The sequence below is a fragment of the Anguilla rostrata genome, chromosome 11 (assembly GCF_018555375.3).
Source record: "Anguilla rostrata isolate EN2019 chromosome 11, ASM1855537v3, whole genome shotgun sequence".
Classification (NCBI taxonomy): domain Eukaryota; kingdom Metazoa; phylum Chordata; class Actinopteri; order Anguilliformes; family Anguillidae; genus Anguilla; species Anguilla rostrata.
Genome location: NC_057943.1, coordinates 1,831,470 through 1,847,275, shown reverse-complemented (window position 1 = coordinate 1,847,275; position 15,806 = coordinate 1,831,470). Strand labels below are relative to the sequence as shown.

At 52.6% G+C, this 15,806-nt stretch overlaps 1 protein-coding gene across 1 annotated transcript in view; it reads right to left on the bottom strand.

Annotated features, from left to right (window-relative positions):
• LOC135235040 (eukaryotic translation initiation factor 4 gamma 3-like) overlaps positions 1-15,806 on the bottom strand; it is a 51,773-nt gene that overhangs the window by 7,178 nt on the left and 28,789 nt on the right. Inside the window, exons 7-25 of the mRNA XM_064300239.1 lie at positions 15,746-15,806; positions 15,337-15,440; positions 14,866-14,997; positions 11,161-11,272; positions 9,996-10,228; positions 9,389-9,944; positions 9,098-9,192; positions 8,570-8,816; positions 8,249-8,373; positions 7,632-7,751; positions 7,147-7,302; positions 6,496-6,693; positions 5,942-6,088; positions 5,425-5,661; positions 2,736-2,840; positions 1,294-1,432; positions 782-870; positions 270-366; positions 1-154 (exon numbers count right to left, since the gene is read on the bottom strand). The exon at positions 15,746-15,806 is cut by the window's right edge and continues 54 nt beyond it. Of these exons, the coding sequence (XP_064156309.1) occupies positions 1-154; positions 270-366; positions 782-870; positions 1,294-1,432; positions 2,736-2,840; positions 5,425-5,661; positions 5,942-6,088; positions 6,496-6,693; positions 7,147-7,302; positions 7,632-7,751; positions 8,249-8,373; positions 8,570-8,816; positions 9,098-9,192; positions 9,389-9,944; positions 9,996-10,228; positions 11,161-11,272; positions 14,866-14,997; positions 15,337-15,440; positions 15,746-15,806 (3,107 nt within the window). The remainder of the gene's footprint in view (positions 155-269; positions 367-781; positions 871-1,293; positions 1,433-2,735; positions 2,841-5,424; positions 5,662-5,941; positions 6,089-6,495; positions 6,694-7,146; positions 7,303-7,631; positions 7,752-8,248; positions 8,374-8,569; positions 8,817-9,097; positions 9,193-9,388; positions 9,945-9,995; positions 10,229-11,160; positions 11,273-14,865; positions 14,998-15,336; positions 15,441-15,745) is intronic.

The following is a 15,806-nucleotide window of genomic DNA, read 5'->3' as shown; positions in this document are numbered from 1 at the left end:
CTGCTCACGCTCCTCCTGGAGTCGAAGTCCGGGGGCAGGGAGGGGGGCGTGGTGGCGGGCTGGGGGGGCGGCGTGGCGGCGGGCTGCGGGGGGGGCGCGGAGGACTGCAGCGCGGAGTAGCGGTTCAGGTTGCTGCCGCTGGACCGGGTCAAATCTGAGAACCACAAGAAAACCGCAGCGTTAAAGGCCCCAGTGGCTTATGGGACAGGACAGAGTGAGAGCTGGAGGTGCTGGCTGCTGACTGGAGGGTGGGGGGGGGTTGTCCTTACCTGATTCGTTGGCCTTGGCCCCCGCCCCTCCACTGCTGCCCTTGACCCAGTTGATCTGGGCTCGGGGGCCCAGCTGGATCTTGTCGTCTATGGTGGGCTGCAGAGGGAGAGGAGAGGAGTGTGAATTTCAGCGGCTCAGTCACAACTCATCCTGCTGTGTCACTCCTCGGCCAGCAGATGGCGCTACTGAACTACAGAGCAGCCCATCGGGGCTCGCGTGCGCAGCCCTGCTCCTTGTTCTGAGCATGTGCGTAAATCATCTACAGGTTTCAAGGTTCACAAGGGCACATAAAGAAGTGCATTTACTGATTAATACACACACGCACGCATACGCACGCACACACACACACACACACACACACATAATCTCTCGCTCTCTTTTGAAAGACTCTGATAAACACCTCTGCTTTATATTACACATTTATTGGGGCTATTTCTCAGGACAGAGGGGGACCCCAGTGAACCTCACACTGAGAGCAGTATCTGCAGTATCTGTCCCCTGAGCTCAGTACCTTGGAGATTTTGGGGATCTTGGCGGGGTCGATGGTCCTGCTGTTCTTGGTCATGGGGACGGTGCTCCAGGTCTCCTCTCTCTGAACCACTGGAGAGGGAACACAGAGGGAGGGGGGCAAAGGGGGTCACTGTATGAGAGGAGATGCAGTGAGAGCAGGAAGTGACATCGGCAGGAGAGGCAGTGAGAGCAGGAAGTAAGATTAATAGGAGAGGCAGTGAGGACAGGAAATGACATTGGCAGGAGTGGCAGTGAGAGCAGGAAGTGACATTGGCAGGAGAGACAGTGGGAACAGGCAGTAAGGTCAACATAAGAGGCAGTGAAAGGGTGCTGGTGCTGGGGACAGGGAGATAGAGACAGACAGACAGACAGACAGACAGACAGACGGCAGCGATGGAGACAGACGGGGGAGTAAACCCTGAGCGTGTGTTAGAGACCGCTCTGGGACCGCTCTGGGACCGCTCTGGGACCGCTCTGGGACCGCTCTGGGACTGCTCTGGGATCCACGCTCACCTGGCCTCCTCTTGTTGTCCTTGGACAGCAGCTGCTGGTGCACCTTCCTCTGCTCCTCCTGCTCCTCGATCTTGGCCTCTTTGTGGATCTGCTCGATGGTTTTGGGGCCCTGGTCCGCTCGGCGGGACACCCAGTTATGCTGAGAGAGGAAGCGCCGGGACGATGAGTACAATCAAACAAGCAAAAAGGGCTCCGGTCTTTAACAGTGCACTTAAAACCCCTGCTCTTCAGACGCTGTTAAAGTCACTTCCACACTTAGGGGCAGGCTCATTTCTCATCGCTTTTCTCTGATGCAGAAATAAAGACAGTTTCTGGGCTGCAACTCAAACACATTTACAGTAAGTTCCTGTCCCACAGGATGTAAAAAAAAGAACAAAAAATGTAATCAGTTAGAAAAACAAAAAGAAAAAAAAACAATAAAAGGCATAAAGTCGGTTTAAGAGGGCAGTGTGTGAAATGGATTTGCAGAGGGAAATTTTTTTAAGTAGGTCAATGATTACATAACAAAACTGGGAGGAGAAAGCGCATGTATCTGAGGGTATTTTAGACAAAAAGAAATCCTTAACACCCAACTTTTTATGTGCTTGTTCGATAGTTTCTGTAGGACAGTCCCTGCAGTGAACAGCACGGATTAGCGCCAAACTACACAAAAACTGCACCAAACCTGTGCCAAATATGCCCCAAAACTGCACCAAACCTGCCCCAAAACTGCACCAAACCTGTGCCAAATATGCCCCAAAACTGCACCAAACCTGTGCCAAATATGCCCCAAAACTGCACCAAACCTGCACCAAAACTGCACCAAACCTGCACCAAAACTGCACCAAACGTGCACCAAAACTGCACCAACTGCCAAAACCCAAAACTGCACCAAACGGCCAAAGCCCAACTGCACCAACGCACCAAACCTCAATATCACCAAAACTACACCAAACCTGCACCAAAACTACACCAAACGTGCACCAAAACTGCACCAAACCTGTTCCAAACCTGTGCCAAATATGCACCAAACCTGCACCAAAACTACACCAAAACTGCACGAAACCTGTGCCAAATATGCACCAAAACTGCACCACACCGACCGGCTGCTTCCTTTCAGCAGCTCTGTCCAGCCGTCTGCAGCCCCGGGGTCACAGGATTGCACTATTTACCAGAGGAGCTGTGATTGGACCGCGAGGTCAGGTGACCTGGCCAATCACATGCCGCCCTGTAGGGCTGCTGGAGACTCAGTGCTCTGGCACAGAGAGCTGGTTTGGTCTTCAACTCAGTCAGTTAAACTCAGCTAAACTGTGTCAGATAAACTCAGTTAAACTATGTCAGTTAACGTAAGAGTTAATTTCTGACAGTTTATTAGCTAGCAGAGCACACGCCTCTCATTACCACCGTCCAATCCCCAGCTGCCCTGACTCAGGCCCCCCCCCCCCCCACCGTGTGTCACTCACCAGCCTCAGGTCGATCACGTCCTGCAGCATGAAGCGTATCCGTGACGACGTCTTCCTCTCCTTGACGATCTTCTCCATCTGGTGGAAGTACTGATCCATGCGAGGCTGTGTGAGAGAGTCGCGGCGTTAAGTGACGCGGCGTTAAGCATCGCGTTGTCCGACGGGGAAACCCCAGAAACCTCCAGGGGCGCGCCTCTGTCAGCGTGCAGAGCACCAGCGCACCACCGCAGCCCTGCACGCGCTGACCTCTGACCTCTGACCTCAGAGAGCGGTCTGAGAGCCATAAAACACAATTTGCCGCAGCCCGACGACAGAGGTCAAGGGAAGGCTGGGAAAGGGTCCGCGCCCTGCTGTGATTGGCTCGTGCGCACACGCACGCAGCCTATGGGACACGGCTACAGATGTCACAGGCAGCTGCTTAACGTGGCCAACCGCACCACCGGCCTATCAGAGGCAAAGAACGGAAGAGTACAGAGCTTTGGGCAGAACACCGGCCGGACGGGAGTCAAAGACACACTTACTGTGACAGACAACTGTAAATATATATATATATATATATAAAAGCTCTTATTTAAGCTAAACCTATGGCAAAATATAACGCTTCGTTTTCTGTTTTTATTTAAATGAAATACAAGGCGCAAGCCACTCCAGAGGATGTTGACATGTTCCGTGCCTTTTACAAATTATCCATACAGAGGGGAAAAGCAACCAGCTGGGAAAAACCTAGAGAGAGAGAGAGAGAGAGAGAGAGAGAGAGAGAGGGAGGGGGAGAGGGAGAGAGGGAGGGAGAAGGAAGGGGAGGGAGGGAGGGAGAGGTACAAGGAAGCCAGTGGACGGGAGGGAGTGTGTACCAGCCCAGCATACCATGACACACAACTGAAATCACAGTTGCAGTGTGTTTAACCCCTTACACCACATACACTACCACACACTATATACACACAAACACACACACCCCCTTACGCACACACTATATACACACAACACACACACACACTATATACACACACACACACACACCCCACCTCCTTACAGCACACACTATACACACGCACTACACACTATCGCACACACTATAACACACACACACACACACACACACACTCTCTCCTTCACCACACACCATATAACACGCACTATACACTATCGCACACACTATATACACACACACACACACACACACTCTCTCCTTCACGCACACACTATATACACGCACTATACACTATCGCACACACTATATACACACACACACACACTCTCTCCTTCACGCACACACTATATACACGCACTATACACTATCGCACACACTATATACACACACACACACACTCTCCCTTCACCACACACTAACACACACACTTATACACACGCACACACAATACACACACAATCACTCTCCTCACACACACACTCACACACACTATATACACACGCAATACACACTCTCTCTCTCTCTCTCACACACACACACACACACACACACACACACACACACTCCCTCTCACAAACAAACACACAATGCAAACCAGCTGCTGGGCCTGAGGACCGGCACATGGTATTCAGACTGGTGTCCCTGTCCTTCTAAAACCCGACTTTCCAAGAAAACATTTGGCTTCTGTACTTTGCCATAAACAACTTTGTGAAAGACAATTTGAATTATTTTTAGAGTGAAAAAGAACTTTAAAGATCTTATCTTAAACACACGGTCGTTCCACAGCTTGCTCAGTATTTGAGCCAGCTAGTTTGTCATATGTATGCGAAGCTCGCCCTGAGCCAGGCCTGTCTGCTCAGCTCGGGAGAGCGGTGTGTGACTGCAGCATTGTTTTAAAGAGCAGAGCGCTGCCAGCTTCACATCCTTCAGACAGCAGTCCAGATTCAGCACGTCTCGCACAGAAACGTTAGCTTCCAGCGCAAAGCCCCATAGCTGCTTCTACTGGGGGGTGGAGAGGCAGCAAAACTGCAGTACAGGAGCTGCAGTTACCTACCCAGTGAGCTTAGCCTAGTGAGGTTAGCCTAGTGAGCTTAGCCTAGTGAAGTTAGCCCAGTGAGCTTAGCTCAGTGCGGTTAGCCCAGTGTGATTAACCCAGTGAGCTTAGCCTAGTGAGCTTAGCCTAGTGAGGTTAGCCTAGTGAGCTTAGCTCATAGCAGTTACCCTAGTGTGATTAACCCAGTGAGCTTAGCCTAGTGAGCTTAGCCTAGTGAGGTTAACCCAGTGTGATTAACCCAGTGAGCTTAGCCTAGTGAGGTTAGCTCAGTGCGGTTAGCCCAGTGTGATTAACCCAGTGAGCTTAGCCTAGTGAGGTTAGCCCAGTGTGATTAACCCAGTGAGCTTAGCCTAGTGAGGTTAGCCCAGTGTGATTAACCCAGTGAGCTTAGCCTAGTGAGGTTAGCCCAGTGAGCTTAGCCTAGTGAGGTTAGCCCAGTGAGCTTAGCCTAGTGAGGTTAGCCCAGTGAGCTTAGCTCAGAGCGGTTAGCCCAGAGTGACAAACCCAGTGTTATTCACAGTTAGATTAGCCCTTCCACTTTACCAGCTGACTGTCAGCTGCTAAATCTTCTATGCATGCAAAACCCTGCTCACTCAGTGATTGGCTGGGGCCTAGGTCACATGACCCCTCGTTCAGTGATTGGCTGGGGCCAAGGTCACGCGACCCCTTCCTCACTCAGCGATTGGTCGACGGTTTGGGCTCACCTTGGCCTTCTCGAAGTCCAGGTCCTTGCCGATGGTGGTGAGCAGGCGGCACAGGCACTCCAGGGACTCCTCGTCGTGGTTCTTGAGCAGCTTGACCACGCAGTCGTGCATGATGGCCTCCGTCAGCATCCGCAGCTTGAACAGCTCCCCGATGAACTTTATGTTCCCGATGGAGCGGCGGCGAGCCTTGTCCTTCGCCTCCTCCAGCTCCTCCTGCAGACGCTCCCGCTCGCTGGCCTGGGGGAGCCGGGGCGGGACGGCATTACAGGGGGGAACAGGACGGGGTGCCATTACAGGGGGGAACGGGACGGGGTGCCATTACAGAGGGAACGGGACGGGGTGCCATTACAGAGGGAACGGGACGGGGTGTTATTGGGGAGGAACACAGGACGTGCGTTATTAGGAAGGGGCAAGGGCTGTTATTGGGGGGGAACAGGATGGAGCGTTATTAGGAAGGGGAACGGGGGCATTATTAGGGAGGGGAAGGGGACGGGGCACTGGGTGGGCCTGTACTCACAGAGGCAGCTGACTCCAGCTCCTTCTGCTTCCTCTCGAACACGTCGTCGTCCACCTTGTCCCTCTCAAACTCCTTCTGGCAGCGGTTCAGCAGAAGCTTCCGGAAGTTCACTGTGCTGTTCGGCTTGTCCGTCATCGGGACCTTCAGCTACAGAGCCAGACAGAGAAACTGTGAGCACTGAGCGTGTGTGTGTGTGTGTGTGTGTGTGTGTGTGTGTGTGTGTGTGTGTGCATGCACGTGCTGTGTGTGTGTGTGTGTGTGTGTGTGTGTGAGAGAGAGAGTGTGTGTTTGTGTGTGTGTGTGTGAGTGTGTGTGTGTGTGTGTGTGTGTGTGTGTGTGTGTGTGAGAGAGAGAGAGAGAGTGTGTGTTTGTGTGTGTGTGTGTGCTGGTGTGCGCTGGCAGCAAAATAATCTTGTTCTGCTTGTTAATCTGAACTCACAGCCGGGCCCAAACTGATCTGCACTGGAACAAAAGAGCCAATCACAGTGCCAGATTTGAGATCAGCGAGCGTAGAGCGCTTTGTGATTGGGTGGAAAAACAGGAGCGGAGCTCACCGTGGCGAGGCAGCGGCACATGTTGCCGTAGGCGACGGAGAAGCTGGGCTCGTCGATGGCCTTCTCGAAGACCAGGTCGATGACGCCCTTCAGCCGCTCCTCGGTGTCGATGGTCAGGTCCGTCACCTGCTTCATCAGCTGGTTGAACATCTGCGGCGTCAGCTTGTTCAGGATGCTGCGCACCTTCCGGAACAGATCCTGGGAGGGCCAATGAGCAGAGGGAACTTCCTGTCATGTGACGCAACACTTCCTTTCTCCTGGTCAACGTGCAGTGTAGTATAATATAAGGAACTGGGCTTGTAACCCAGGTTTGATTCCCAGGTGAGACACCGCACCAGAGCAAGGAACTTAACCTGGAGTGCTTCAGTATATATCCAGCTGTATAGATGCAGTGTAAAAAGTTATGCAAGTCTCTCTGGATAAAAGCGTCTGCTAAATGTCTGTAATGTAATGTAATGTAATGTAATGTGTCCTGCTACATCACAAAATTACTTATTTTCCATTTCCAGTTACTTAAGTAACAATTAAAGCATCACAAACAAAACTCTCCTAGAAACTTGAAAATTTTTTCCAGTAAATGTGTAACACCAATACAGAGCCGTAGTGCATTGTGGGATATGTCCATCGGCTGCGGAGCGAGGCCACGCCCACCTGGGTCCTCTGCGTCTCGGGGTCGTCGGCCACGCCCTCCCTCTTCATCCCCGGCTTCCAGGCGTGCTCCGCCTTCTTCAGCTGCACCTCGTCGTTCACCGACACGTTCATGATGATCTTACGCGGAGGCGGCCTGCGCAGCCCCACGTTCATCAGCTGGGGGGGGGGGCAGGGACAGACAGACAAGTGTGAGTGAGAGAGAGTGTGTGTGTGTGTGTGTTTATGTACATACTGTGTGTGTGTGGGTTTACAGTGTGTGTGAGAGCGTGTGCGCGTTACTCTATGTGGGTGCATGTGTGTGTATTGTATGTATGTGTGTGAGCATGTGTGTGTGTGTGTGTGTGAGCGTGTGTGTGTGTGTGTGGTTAGTGTGCGTGCGTATGAGCGTGTGTGTGTGTGTGTGTGTGTGTGTGTGTAGTGTGTGTGTGTGTGTGTGTGTGTGTGTGTGTGAGTGTGGTTAGCGTGTATGTGACTGGGAGACTGACCGGTGCTCCTCTTCCTCCTGAGCTCTGTCGGCCGAAGTCGGCGAAGGCGGGCGTGAAGTCCGGCCCTCGGGAAATGACCCGCGAGTCCACCGGCCGATTGGGCAGCTTGTTTTGGTTAATCTGGGGGGGGGGGGGGGGCAGCGAAAGAGACAATCAGTCCACAGGCTCATTCTAATCTGATCAAATAACCCTTAGAGTGGCTAATGGGGCTCATTGTAATCAGGTGTAAAATACGCCTCAGAATGGCTAATTGGGCTCATTGGTGTAAAATAGGCCTCAGAGTGGCTAATCGGGCTCATTGGTGTAAAATAGGCCTCAGAGTAGGTAATCGGGCTCATTGGTGTAAAATACGCCTCAGAGTCGGTAATCGGGCTCATTGGTGTAAAATAGGCCTCAGAGTAGGTAATCGGGCTCATTGGTGTAAAATACGCCTCAGAGTAGGTAATCGGGCTAATTGGTGTAATAGCCTCGAGTAGGTATCGGCTCATTGGTGTAAAATACGCCTCAGAGTGGCTAATTGGGCTCATTGGTGTAAAATAGGCCTCAGAGTAGGTAATTGGGCTCATTGGTGTAAAATAGGCCTCAGAGTGGCAGGGCTCTGGCGGCTGCAGCGGTACCTTGTCTAGCACCACGTCAGCGATGGGGGGCAGGCCCTCGGGCTTCTGCACACAGGCCGGCATGAACTGGAAGCTCAGCAGGAAGTCTCGATTATACTGTTTCTTCCCATCAGACTCTACAGGCTCTGAGAGAGGGGGAGAGAAGGAGAGAGGAGTGAGAGGAAGAGAGGGGGAGAGAGAGGGAGAGTGAGAGGAAGGCAGGGGAGGGAGGGAGAGAGAGGGAAGGAAAGAGGGAAAGACAGGAAGAGGGAGAGGGTGGGGGAGAGGGAGAGAGGAAAAAGGAGAGGGAAAGAGAGGGATGGCTAAAGATGGCTCTCCTACCTTCTTGGAAGACATAAGCTGGCGGGACCGCGGAGGTCTCCTTATCGCCGGGGGTGACGCCGCTGTCACTGCTCTCCGTCTCGGAGGCGTGCTCGGCCCCGTTCCTCAGAGGCTCCGCCTCCTGCTCCCCGTTCTCCTCCGGCAGAGGGGGGTCCTGGCTCTCCTCGGGGCTGGGGGTGGGGGTGCCGCGCTGCTCCGGCTCGCGGGGGGGCGCCCCGTCCCCAGACTCCTCCTCCACCGGCGATTCCTGGAGCGAGCGAAACGTGAACACCATCAGCTTCGAGTTACAGCCCCATGTCCCTAACTAACACGGACAGCAAAATCACGGCTCACATTTCCCATACCAGAGATGCACTTCATAGACAAACACCACTGGACTGATTCCTGGGAAGAACCCCCCCACCCCACCCACCACTGCGTGTAACACTCAGTACGCCTGCCTCCACAAACTGAACGGACGAACTGCGGAAAGGCAGGTTTGGTTCGGCACACTGTGTACCGTTTTTGCACCGTCCATGTTCACTTCACCTGTTCCTCCGTGGCCAGGGCCTCCCCCGCCGGGGCTGCGTCTTTTGGCTTCTTCCAGGTCTTTGGTGCAGCTGAAGCAGCTGAAACAGCTTGAACTGCAAAGAGACAAATATAACAAAGTGAAGACGAGTAAGAGGATGGACAAGATTACTAACGCACATGAGAAATGTTATGTACACAGGTGTGTAGGGGTCTTAGCTAAAACCAGATAGTTGTGTAGGGGTCTTACCTAAAACCAGACAGGTGTGTAGGGGTCTTACCTAAAACCTGACAGGTGTGTAGGGGTCTTACCTAAAACCGGGCTTTTTCTGGGGTTGGGGAGGGGCTGCTGGTCGCTGGTGCTGTCCAGGACCACCTCAGCTTCTCCCGCCACTCTAGACGGGTCGTCTTTAGACTCTGAGCCGAGGGAGGGCCTCCGCACCTGGACCACGCCCACAGCCGCGACGCCCGGCGGGGGCAGCGTGAGGCCAGGGGGCGGAGCCAGAACAGCAGCGGGGGCGGCGGTGGCGGGGAAGGTGGGGGCGGTGAGGAGGGAAGCAGAGGGCGGGGAGATGACCGGCGGGGCAGGGACAGCGGAGATGACCTCAGGCGGGACCGGGGAGCTCTCCGCCCGCGCCTCTCCGGGGACGGCCTCCAGGGCGACGGCGCTGGGGCCAGGGGGCGGAGCCAGGGGCAGGCTCTGGGGTGGCGAGGATGGCCGGATGGACTCTGGGGGCGGGGCTTCCAGCTCGCTGCTTAGCGAAGCGGCCTCCTTGTCTGTTAGCCCGTTGATGGCCTTCAGGAGCGGGGCAGGGGGGGCCATGGTGACCAGGGGGGGCGGGGGCCCCTGGGGCAGCTCTGCAGGGGCCTCTCAGAGTCCGTGCTCTGCGGCTGGGACGGGGTCGGGGGGGCCGGCTTAGGATCCTCTTTGGGGGGGAGGGCAGGTTCCGCGGGGCTGTGGGCTTCCCAGGGCTGACGGCAGGGGCTGGGGGGGCAGGACCGTGCTGGGGGGCACTGCGGCCACCAAGAAGGGCGGCTCCGGTGGCTTCTCTGGGGGGGCGGGATCGCTCTTCTCTGCTGGGGGGTCGAGTGGCTGTGGTCCTGGGGAGGGAGGCTTCAGTGGGGGCGCAGGGTCCAGCTTTGGCTTCTCATCTGCAAGGAGAGGAGCGTGACACCGTCTGACAGATACGCCCTGACCCCCACCCGCTAACGCTCTCTCTCACACACACACACACACACACCCAACCTCTCTCTCTCTCACACACACACACACCCAAACCCCTCTCTCACTCACACACACACACACACACACACACCCCCACCCGCTAACTCTCTCTCTCTCTCACACACACACACACACACACACACCCACACCCGCTAACTCTCTCTCTCACACACACACCCGCTAACTCTCTCTCTCACACACACACACACACACACACCCAACCTCTCTCTCTCTCTCACTCTCTCTCTCACACACACACACCCAACCTCCCTCTCTCTCTCACTCTCTCTCTCACACACACACACCCAACCTCCCTCTCTCTCTCACTCTCTCTCTCACGCACACAGTTACACACACACGCCCAACCTCTCTCTCTCTCTCTCACACACACACGCGCACTCACATACACACACACACACACACACACCCACCCGCTAACTCTCTCTCACACACACACACACACACAAACACGCACGCACACGCACACACACACTTCACACACACACACATGCGCGCACACACACACACAGACACACACGCGCATGCACTTCCCTCACACACAAACACACCCGATCTCTCTCTCTCACACATGGGCAGACACACACAGATACACACACACACAGATACATACAAACACACTTCACACACAGAGCCTTACACTCATCCTATTCAGCTGAGTTTTATTTGTGCAATGTTTTTTCAGACACACTGTCACATAGAGGTTTCTTAGGAAAACAGGAAATGGGAACATTGGGAAACACTGGAGGCCAGAGAGGTAGGAGAGAGAGACAGCACTGAAATGGGCAACACACTGGTGGGACACCCGGGGGTGTAGCAGAGAGGCGGGGTGATGTCAGACCTGCTTTCGAGTCGCCGGCGGGAGCGGGCGCGGGGGCAGGAGCGGAGAGGTGGGGGGCGCTGTCCACTCCGTACCCGGCCGGGCCGTGTTCTGGGGCATGGCCGCCCAGCTGCTGGGATTTGAGGTAAAAAATGTGAGGATGATGAGGGTGCGGACATAAGAACTAGCAACGTGAGAAACAAACACGCATGCGCACACGCACACACACACACATACACACACAGATACACGCACACATGCATGCACACAAACACACACACACACGCACACAAACATACATACATGCACGCACACACAAAAAACACACATGAATGAAAACAGGCACACACACAAACACACACACACGCACAAACACACGCACAAGAACACAAGCACAGGCAAAAACACAAACACACACAAAAACACGTACGAACACACAAACATACACAAATGTGCACACACCAAATACACACAGAAAAACATACGTATATGCACAAAAATAAAGTACACACACGCAAATACACAAGCACACACACACAAACGCATACAAATACACACACACACACACACACACACACACAAGCAAACACACACACATACAAATAAACATGTAAAGACACAATGTGCAAAATGACAGCAGAAAGAAAGATGGAGAGAGAGGGATGGGGAGAGGGATGGGGAGGGGGAGGGAGAGAGGGATGGGGAGAGAAAAAGACAGAGAGAGAGGGATGGGGAGGGGGAGAGACAGGGATGGGGAGGGGGAGAGAAAAAGACAGAGAGGGATGGGGAGGGGGAGGGAGAGAGGGATGGGGAGAGAAAAAGACACAGAGAGAGGGATGGGGAGGGGGGGAGAGAGAGAGGGAAAGCCAGTGAAGGCACATAGATCAGAAGAAGCAAACAAAAGATGGTGAGATTAAAAGAATGGAGAACAGAAAGCAGGGAAAAAGAGAGATAAAGAGATATGAACACTGTTAACACAGAGATGATCACTCAACAGAGAGAGAGAGAGAGAGAGATTAATACTCCTAACATAGAGAGAGATGACCATAACACAGAAAGAGTTGAACACTGACAGAGTTACACACACTGTTAACACTGACAAAGGCCATTGCAAACTCACACTAACCCAGTCACAATTCACACTTTTATCCTGAACATGCTAACCCAGTCACAATTCACACTTTTATCCTGAACACGCTAACCCAGTCACAATTCACACTTTTATCCTGAACACGCTAACCCAGTAACATCAACACAAGCCAACAGCTCGCTAACAGAGAATAAGGGACTGGGACACAGTGTTTTATTGAACTCTGGGAAACCAAAAGCACTTTCCTCAAACTTTATGGGTGAAATGAACGCCAAAACATGAACCTACTTAGAGCATAACATTTAATCCATGCCATACTGACATGATGATTAAAGTAAAAATTGTAGGCAGTCAGCTAAAACAGTAAAGCACTGCATTCAAAGTGGAGAGAGCTGCTCTCTGAGCAGAATGTAGTCACTGCTTTACTGTCTCAGTACAGACAAAAAAATTAGTTTGAAAAGTGAAGCTCCATTTAAAAACACCAGACAGCTCCAGTGTGGTACCCAACGGCTGTGTTACTTTAAGCCATAATACATACACCCCTGTTCAGTGTCTGTTAATTAGGTGCTTTTAATTTAAAAGCCATAACTATGCCGTCGGGAACGTTCCCATTGTTTAATATTGCATTTAAATTGCAGCCCGTAAGCAGATATTCCTATCCAGAGCGAAGCAGTGCAGGTAAAGCACTGGTGCTCACAGGTAAAACGCTTGTGCTTGTGATAAAAATCACCGCGCGCACTCCTAAATTCAACTGTAAATGAAGCGTTTAAGTTTTAAAAAGCGCTAATCGCTAAAGCGCGAGAGAGACGCATCTCGCGAACGCGAGTGAGAGACAGCGAGAGCCGTTCGCTCCGTTTCTCAGACTGGCGCGAGGCTGACGCAAAACAACTCAACCGTCATTAGGCGCCCAGCAGCGCCTTTTCACTCCGGCGATTACTGAACACAGCTTCCCCGTGACTCACGAATTTGCGGCAGGCGCGTCTATCAAAAGCAAACCGTGCAGCCTCAGCTCCTTAGAAACCGCTTTCATTCTGCTGGAAAACACGTCACCTCACACGGATAAAGAGAACTTCCTGTTTTGACTCCAGCTTCTTTCTAAAAGTGAGTTCATGCCATGTTTCACACAAACACCAGGAGGTAACTGGGAAGTGTAGTTTTACAAACTTCCTGTGAAATGTTGGTTCTAAATTACAGTAATAAAGGAGGAAAAAAAGGAAGGAGGTAAGAAATGAGGAAAAAAACTACAAAGGCCTGAAATTCCCATTACATCACTCCACAGGAAGTTCTTTTTTTAAATAGCTGCTTTTTTTCCCCCCCACAAAAACATTTTCCATAGCTGTAAGTTTTGGGGTCTCGGTAGAGGGAACTCATCAGAAACACAGACGAGACAAAAGCTTTTGAAGTAGACAGACAGACAGACAGTGAAACGTGTTTTGCATACAGAGCCCTTTCCTCTTTACAGAATCGGCAAAGCCTGGCCGTCCTGGCGTGTGGTTTTAATAGAAGGCGCCGGAAAGGCTGAACAGAGCACACGCTGGTTTGAGGCTCGTACCCCCAGGCAGGGCCGAGTATGATCCGCCCAGACCTCCGTTCGAGGTTCCCCAGAGCAGGGAGGTTTCTGAGCAACAGTAACCAACCCTGTTCCTGAAGATCTACCGTCCCGAAAGTTTTCACCGTAGCCCAGGGGTGTCCAATCGCAACTGAAAAGGGCCGATGTGGGTGCAGTTTTTTTGTTTTGTTTTAGCCCAACACTAAGACATCTGATTCTACTTATCGATGTCTTGATTGAACACCACGATTAGTTAATCAGGTGAATCGGGTGTCATAGAGCTGGGCTAAAACCAAACACCTGTACCCACACTGGCAAGACAGGACACCTCTGCTCTAACCCCAACAAAGCACACCTCATTCAAGAGCGACACGTCTTGTTGGGCGGCTAATTGGTAGTCAGCAGTGCAAAATTAAGGCTGAGAAGAAAACCTACAGGACAGTAGATCTCCAGGAAGAGGGTTGGTTTCCATGGTTACAGAGGATCCCACAGGAGAAACGAGAACTTCACTGCTCCAGAACCGCCAAGGTTCTCATTGGTGCTCGTGCCGAAACTACAGAGCCCAGCATTCCCTACATCGCCCCGAGGCCGGGATACAATCAGCATCTGTCCTCAAGTTAGGCTGAGGATTAAATTAGCAATCTAACTAAACTCTCACAGCAAACCGCGTCTGTGAGGAACTGGTGCAATTCTTGTGTTTACTAGTAAGTCAAAGTTAAGGACGAAGGTTGATTGAATTCAGGTCAAAGTTAAAGACGAAGGTTGATTAAATTCAGGTCAAATTAAGGACAAATGTTGACTAAATTCAGGTCAATGTGTACATACTGCATATTTTGGCAGTTAGGGCCTAAATGGGGAATTTTCAGAGACGGATATTAATACGAGGGGTGCAGCACACACCTAGCTGTGCACATCTGCACACGCGTCTCAGCGGCCTGCCAGTCTCTTTGGACTTTGGAGAAAAGAAAAAAGAGCTCTGATTCTGCCAGTGCCAGAGGAAACCCAGGGCACCATTTTGAGGTGTAGGGCCTTCTCAGTGTAACAGGAGAGGGGCAGGGCATTTCGGGGTAGGGGTGGGGGGGCTCACCTGCGGTGGGGTCGGGGTGGAGGACGGCCTGCCCACAGGGGGGGTCGGATTCCGGCTCCCGCTGCCCCCCCCGCCCGACATTATCTCCTCGGTGATGTCCCGGCCGCCCTGGTTGGGGTCCCGGATACGGATCTGGGAGAACAATGACACCAAAGGAGAGACCCCCCTAAAGCGCCAGAATCACACGGCTGCCCCACGCTGCCCCACCCACGCTGCCCCACACTGCCCCACAAACCCGCCCGCGAGTTTTACTGACCACAGAATCCCATCTCACACTCCCCGTCAACTCCGCCCTCAAACCCCAAAAAACACAGCAGTGAATCGGCTGAGCAACAGTTCTGAAAGCAAGGCTAAAACAGGCAGGAAGTCCAATGTTTTTGTTATGATGAAATATGTCTCTGTGACCCCTTTTTTCCTCAGGAATAACAGCGTTAGCGTAGCGCCTGCCGCACGGCCTGCTGGGATACTCACTGTCTTCTTCTCCCGCTTGGTGGGCGGAGGTTGCTGTGGCGTAGGCACGATGATGGGGGGGGAGGGGGTGTACACAGCCTGCCCTGGATAGTATGGGGGTCCCGCTGGGTGAAGGGGGGGGCAGGACAAATTTAGGGTGGCAAGAGAGTGGGAGAGAGTGTGTGTGTGTGTGTGTGTGTGTGTATGTGTGCACGTGTGTGTGTGGGCATGTGCAGTATAATGCAGAATAATATAACCAGCAGTGTAATATAACCTGCAATGTAATGCAGTGTAATATAACCTGCAGTATTATGCAGTGTAATATAACCTGTAGTGTAATATAACCAGCAGTATAATGCAGTGTAATATAACCAGCAGTATAATGCAGTGTAATATAACCAGCAGTATAGTGTACAGAGCGCAGACTCACCGTAGGGTGTAGGGAACTCCCCAGGACCGGGGCTGGGGTAGAAGGTGCTGGGGCCAGGGGG